Source organism: Chinchilla lanigera, unplaced genomic scaffold, assembly GCF_000276665.1.
Source record: "Chinchilla lanigera isolate Chin_1 unplaced genomic scaffold, ChiLan1.0 scaffold00089, whole genome shotgun sequence".
Taxonomy (NCBI): Eukaryota; Metazoa; Chordata; class Mammalia; order Rodentia; family Chinchillidae; genus Chinchilla; species Chinchilla lanigera.
In genome coordinates, this window is record NW_004955490.1 from 6,434,401 (window position 1) to 6,441,892 (window position 7,492).

The 7,492-nt window shown below is 39.7% G+C and overlaps 1 protein-coding gene across 1 annotated transcript in view; it reads left to right on the forward strand.

The window, feature by feature from the left end:
* Positions 1–3,163, forward strand: part of Gucy2f (guanylate cyclase 2F, retinal) — a 106,317-nt gene extending 103,154 nt beyond the window's left edge. Inside the window, exons 17-18 of the mRNA XM_013504522.1 lie at positions 2,895–2,983; positions 3,076–3,163. Of these exons, the coding sequence (XP_013359976.1) occupies positions 2,895–2,983; positions 3,076–3,163 (177 nt within the window). The remainder of the gene's footprint in view (positions 1–2,894; positions 2,984–3,075) is intronic.
* The last annotated feature ends 4,329 nt before the right edge of the window (positions 3,164–7,492 follow it).

Here is a 7,492-nt window from a genome sequence, read left to right on the forward strand (position 1 = left end):
TATTTATCAGTTGTACTTTCTAAGGATGTGTAGGTAGATTTGCATTCTGAAAATACTTTCCAAAATGTTATTTTCTCAATCAGTTTATGTTATTGAGTGATGGACACTTTGTGATTTTGTCTCTGAATTCTAGAATTAAACAGTTTTTGGCTCACAGGTCCATAGGCATTAGTACTGTTTTGTGATTTTTTTTCTTCCCTCAATCTATTCTACCTATACCCTCATTCCTACACACACACACACACACACACACACACACACACACAGAGTTGAGCTAAGAAATACAGAAGGTGTGCTAACAGAATCATGAAATGTTGATCTCTAATTCGTCATTCATCAGTGGCTCAGCATGTGACATTGGGCAAATAGCTTCATCAGTTTTGAGCTTCTGTTTGTCTACCTTGAGGCCTCTTCTGACTTGTGATTATCAAGAAGCTCATTAAAATCTCCAACAGTTCTTCTTGGCCTGTAGACTTGACCTTGACTCTAGTGTGTTGGAGAAGCTATGTGGCATGGAGGAAAGAACATTTAAAGTTTGGAGCCTAGTGTACTGAGGTTCAGGTCCCAGCTGCTTGTCCAAGTCACTTAATCTCCATGAACCTCAATGTTTCCATTTGAAGAATTAGATTAATGATAAAACTACATTCCAGAGCTGTGTGAGAATGGAATAAGACAAGATGTATCCAAGTTTCTTAAAAGTATTATGCGTGTCAGGTGTGGTGACTCACCCCTGTCATCCCAGCACTCTTGGAGGCTGAGGCAGGAGAATCATAAGTATGAGTGTGGGCAACTTAGTAACGTAGTGAGACTGTCTCAAGACACAAAACAAAAAGGCTGGATATGTATGCAGCTCAATGTCAAGGCCCTTGGTTCAGTCCTCTGCACCACCAAGAAATAATTTCTTGCCAAAGTAAGACAATATTGTTTGGGAGGATCTCTAGGACTGCCCAGAAATTCATATTGGGTCAAGAAGTTTGCTTTATCCTTTATTGTTACCATACTCATTTCCTTTCCTTGTCTTCAGCAGAATTATGGAAATGGGGTGGGTAAACAAAGATCTAAAATTCTTCTGGATGATCTCCATAGTCACATAAAGCCTCTGGAGCTTCCCTGAATACTTTTTGATTTGAAAGCTTGTCTGAGCCTCTGACACTCCCATTTTCCTTTGCAACCATCTGTTTTGTCATCCTATTTTCCCCAGGACCTACACAAATGTCTGGATAATCCTAACATCTGCAAAGCTCTCTTGGCAACTGGCGCACTGTTCTAGTGGCCTCTGGATCTCAAGACAAACAGTAAAATATGGCTAGGGGTGGGGTCCTCGCTTTTGAGGTTTAACAGTATATTTTACCAAAATGAGGTCCAATGAACCTTAAGTATTACAAGTGCTCACAGGTCGAGAATTCCAGGTAATGAAACTATCTGATTATTTACTGAAAAACTATCTGTACAAGACAGTTTAGTAGGTATTGTGAGGAAAAGAAATAGCTTTGGAGGCAGAGAGCTGGCTTAGTATGTTTGGAACCCAAGAGGTCACCTGATTGTTTTGTTTAACTTTGCTGTAAGCCATCTCTGTATTCCCAGCCCTAGTAGAGGAAGGGTGAAATAAATGCAAGAATTAGTGATGGAGTGGATTCTCAAGTTTCTCAGTTTTTCTGAAAACAGAGTAACCCCAAATAGTCCAATTATTTGGGTTGTAAGGTGAGTTGGTTGCCAGTTAATGGAAGTTGGGCTACAGTGGCATGCTTTTCCTACTTGTTGCATGAAGGGCTTGTTCAGAGCCTTGAATCAAATATTTGCAAAATGCTTTGAGATTCTCCAATTAAATGTGTCATAATGAGTATTATGATTGTTATTGTTATTATGATGACGAAGGGATGAGCATATGCGATATAAAATACAAAATAGTGAATTTAATATTTAAAGGGAGCAAACAATTGGAATTTCTAAGTTAAACAATTTAGAATGGCTCCAAATGAGAGCTGCTGGCAGTGAGACCATATTTCAGAGTAATGAGTTGGAAATATCATATTACTTTTCTCAGTCTTAGTAAACGCATTTTTTAGTATGGATTAGAGGAAATGGGAAGATAGTCAAAACAGAAATGAAAGGAGGGAGAAGCATATTGAGAAATTTTACTGGAAAGAAGGGAGCAGACAGAATCAAAATAATTTGGCCCCTCTAAGATTACTACTCATGCTATGGGGTGACTACCTTGACTTTACACTTTCTTTCTCTTCCCAAAACTATGATTCTTCACAATCACCTAATATATAGATGAATTTCTCCTTTGAAGTCTTGTCTTACCTATAATAATTCCTTAAGAGAAGGAAAAGAATGCTGTAGAAGTTCAGATTTCTCAAAACAATCAGAATGTCCTGGGCTTAGAATCAAAGTTACAGAGCCTGTTTTCCATTTTTGTTCCATTTTTGGGGTTCTGTGAAAAGTACTGGATGGCAGTATGTACAGAGAGGTAAATTCTCAATACTTGTACTCTAGCTAGACAAGGACTTACCTAATGCCAAAGGGCCAGGACAAAAATGACAAAAGTGTTTAATTGCACATCCAGATATTTGGTTACTAGGAAGCCAAACATCCGTACATTCCTAAAGATAAAACTGTGTGGTAGGGGGTCAACAAAACATCTGGATGACAGTTTAACATGGTATTTGCTTTTCATCTCACTTCTGTGGCATTCTGTAGAGCTTTAATGAGCTTTAGGTACATATGGTGAAGAAGCTTTATGGAAATGAAGATTCCAGGGAATAGTGACAAAGGGAAAATTCTAAGCAATTTCTAAGCCAAACTGAATGCTTGTATGCTACTAACCAGAGGGACCTCTCTAGAAAAGTTGGTTATGATGTGGTTAAAATTTTCTGTATTTTCTGTCCTAGGGCAAAGGCACAGAGGAGACCTTCTGGCTGGTTGGAAAAAAAGGCTTCATGAAGCCCCTTCCTGTGCCTCCACCAGTGGGAAAAGATGGGTAGGTGGAACTCACAATTAATCAGCGTCTTCCTATGCCCCGCTCTTCCACACTGTGTTTACTAGCTCTATTGGTGTCTCCCTCCCCTGCAGGCAACTGGGCCATGGCCTGCAACCAGCAGAGATCGCAGCATTTCAAAGAAGAAAAGCAGAAAGGCAGTTGGGGAAAAACAAGCCATAAGGTAATGGCTAGCAGGAAAACAGAGCACAGGAGCTTGCCAGAGTTTTAAAGCTGGCATCCTTTCAGCACGTGGGCGAGTCCCAGTCTTCACTCTGTTGGCAGAATGTCACAGAGCTGGTAAACTTCCAAGCTCCACTGAGTTGGACAAAATCCTTGTTGTGAGGAGGCCTGTTGCAGCAAGAGCAATACTTGAGGGAAGTTGGCTGCCCTGACCGCAGAGAGACCCTTACCTTCTGTACTGATAACACATTTGAACACTAACAAGGCTGGCCTTGTTATTCGGTTATCAGGCAGACGCACCTGTCTCTTTCATTGTTGAGCACCTAGGCCACCTGGTGAGCCATGCCAGGTCTTTAGAAACTTACATCTATATAGTCAACACAGCAATATTGCTACTATCCCCTTTTCCTCCTTTTCCTGGGATCTATTGGCAAGATCATCTTGATCAGGATGCTTATGCCATTTCTTCTGGAGGCACTCCCTGATCCCTTCCAAGGCTGAGATTGCCAACCAAAATAAAGACTGGCTATTATTTGACTGCCTGGCTTGGATTCATGATGATTTTCCCCATTCCTCCTCTCTTACTAGGATAGATGATTCTGAAGCAGCAACACCAACCCAATTATCAAATCATCTCACCAAATATTTATCTCTGAGGTATCTATTGCTTTCTTGGACCCATTTAGCATATCTTCTTTCTTTACCCTGATTTCTTACTCTCTTTTTCTTGGAAACTCTGACCCTAAAGACCATTGCTTCCTCCATATATTCTTGGAAATCACACGATTCTAAAATAAACATTAAGGCTTCCCCACACTTTCCTGCTGCTTTATTTTCTAGCATTCTCCAGAATAATCACAAATCCAGCAGCAACTACCAAAGGCATACACACATTTCCTGTTCTTCCTTTAGCCTCTGTGGACTTCGTCAACTTTCTGTGACTATTTTTCTCTTAAGGAAACCCCACTGCATCTTCACTTTACACAGCAATCACAGGTACCCTGTGTTAGTCATAAATATTTCTGTTTCAGAAAGGTTTCTGTATTGAGCAAACAGCTTCTCTGCAGTCTCTACACCATCTTCGTACTTCTTTCCAAGTTTGGCATGTGGCTTTATTCTTTCCTGCTCACCAAAACAAGCAGATAACCAGCTGGGAACCACAGTGATCCAGTTCTTAGCAACTTTCTTTCCTATGGGTAAGGAAACACAGGGTCATGCACAGTCACAGGTACAGTCTCTCCCCTACTCCAGAAAAGTGTTGGGAAACTCTTGAAATATTTCTTTTTGGCAGGGTAGTGTAGACATTGGAGGCACTGCATAAGAACCTATCCATTCCTAAAAATGTGTTGGAGTTTACAGAAGAAGATATTGCAGCTGACTTACCAACACTGGCTGTGTGCTTGCTAGTGCTTTCCTGGCATGCAGATGGATATTGCTTAGGCCATTTACAAACTTATTAGCTTCTATGGACAGCGCTATTAGGAAACATTGAAACCATTGGCCCAAGAGGAAGCTCAGTCTCTGATTCTGGCCTTATTAGTACTTGTGCTTTAAATTAGCATGCAGATTGTTCACAATGGCTTTGGTGGCCTGTGTAAATCACAAAAATCCCCAAAAAGGACAAGAAGGATACCCTTGGAAAATTTTGGAAAGCTTAACCTAGCCCCTAGAACTCTCAGACACCTCACTTAGCTGTCTTTAAGTGTCCTCTATTCATGGCACCCAGCACCACCAGCTATTCCAGATTTCTAACTTTCTGTGAATTCATAGGCTTATTTTTTACTAAGATAGGTCCAACTTATGAAAGACCGACAATACTTATGAAGGCCTCTGAGGTACTGCTGCTATCTTGGGTGGTATTGGGAGAAAAATGAAACCTTCAGCGAGTCCTACCTGTCATGTTAGACAGGGAGGAAGAAAACATGTTGTGAAAGGGGGTATAGCTTTGGTGAACTGGTTACAGGGGCTGCCTTTCAGGCAGAACCTGCCTTTAGCCTGGTAGCTCTTATCTCATGTCTCCAAATATCCACCACTTCTCAAACATGTATTTCACTTCATCTGGCTACTTTTTCTAAAACCAACTGGGATTAATTTGAGGCCCATAAGTTACAACTTTTAATGATAGATACTCATTTTGGGAAATATGTGTCTAATCACTCATATCACAGTGAAGATGAACTAAACTAGTTGGTCAGGAGGACTTTTCAGTTTTGGTTGAAATTTTGGTTGAGACAAGAAGAAATGAGGAAGTTGGTACTTTTGTAGAATGGAAAGTCACAATGGCAGATTTGAGAAAACATACAAGCAGTGGATCCCTGGGAGATCAGAGAAGGGTGAAAATAAATAGTATGGTGGAAAAGTCAATTAAGAATCTACCTCTTTCAAACATGTTTGAGTGTCCTTTGAACTGACAGAATAAATGGAAAGCAAGCTTGTCCTTCTGCTGTCAGGACCCAAGATCCTCACCAGGACTCTAATGTAATTCTACTCCATGGGAGTCAACTCACCCTTTGGAGAATAGCTGGAAATGTGACTACCACATCTAAAGTACAATTTCTGTGGAAGAAGACATTCCAAACTTCAAATCATTAACTTATACATGTTTAGGACACATCTTATTAGTAAGTTGAGGACCACCATATACTGCCTTTTTTTGCTCAACTAGTAAAATCTCTTATAAACAGCAACATCTAATCATGCAAATCTGACAAATGTAATAAAATTTATTTGTTCAATAATCCAAGAAAGTTTAACAATTTGGAAGTTGTTCATAGAGTGGTGGTAGTGGGGCTTAGAATCATTCATATTGAAATTATATGGGAGGCCTGGGACAGAGAAATCATGTTTACTATTTTCTCTTTCTCCCACCCAGGAGTGAAGGGCTCCAGCATTTGAATCTCTTCCTTGCAAGAAAATGGAAAGACTCACTCCAGTTCAACGAACTGTTCTTCTTTGGCAAGAAACTGGTGAATAGCTATACGACCAATCTCAAGGGATGTGCAAGGCAAACTCTAGTGTAAGGGCACTCTTTGAAGTAACTGCTCATAAAAGTGGCTCTTTACCCAGCTATCATGAGAAAGGCCATTTCATTACAAACTACAATGGATGTGAACCCTAAAAAATGGTAGTGAGCCACCTCCAAGTGCAGTCATTCCAAAATAGCAGGGTCAGCTTGGAATTATAATAAGGTTTCTGTTTTCATGGAAAAAGGCAGAAGGAACTTTCTGTTTTCTTTTTCTTTCCATTTCGTTCATTCAAATACTTATTGAAAGTATTTGGTGAGCATAATTTATATCTTAGATACTCGGAGACTAGTGGCAGGAAAAAAGTCTTCTAGGAAATGGACATATGAATCCCAGTCCATATGACCTCAGTGGCCTAGAAGGCATAGGGAATGGGAGAGGAAAAAATCTGGCTAATTATGTCATGTGGGTGACTGAAGCCTAAAAAGAATTTTCATTGTTTTCTTATTGCCTGTTGCTCAAAATCTTTCCAAAACTATCATGGTCTTTTTTCCTATCTAATTGAAGAGAATCTAGGCAACATAATTGAACTGAGTACCTCACTGGGCTTTCAGGGTCATATTCTGAACATCATAGAATAAATGTAGGAGAAATGGTCAGGGTAAAGTGTATAGAAGTCATAGATCCAACCGAGATATTCTCCTAATATATTGGATTTTCCTTTCCTTCTCTTATCCACTCTACCTTTCAACCCACTTACCCCTGCCCCTAAAACAAATCCCTTTCAATATTTGCTTTTCCTTTGTTTTAGCTTTCAAGGGATTGTTGGCAGTAGCTTGCCTTAGTCACACGGACCAAAGCAATAAAGCTTAAGTCATAAGCATGTTTAAAATAGTTCTTAAATAAGCTTTTCTTTCCTTTTATTACAAAAATAATCTCTTTATTAAAATAGCTGAACCCAAATATATCAGCCACTAAAGCAGTTAATTCTGTCAGAATAATGTTTCTAAAGAAAAAATTGCCAAAACTAGAGTTTCTTACCTTTATCCCTACTATTTAATTTTTCCATTATTGACTGGGTCTGAATCTGAGCCTAGAAACAAAAGCTCTTCCTGGCAGTTTCCCTCAACCTTTGCAGTACCTTGTATTACTATCTCTTAACTTTTCCTCAGACTCAGGTGGCCTATTTACTATGAAAAAGCTGTTCAACAGGATCCAGAAAAGCTGTCATTGACTTTCTACTTTCTTGAGCTGAGCTTATAATTCCTTTTTAGTATGCAATAGAGACACTGGGAACTAAAATATTATCCTTCAAGCAGGCATGGTGGTGCACACCTATAATCCCAGTTACTCAAGAGGCTTAGGT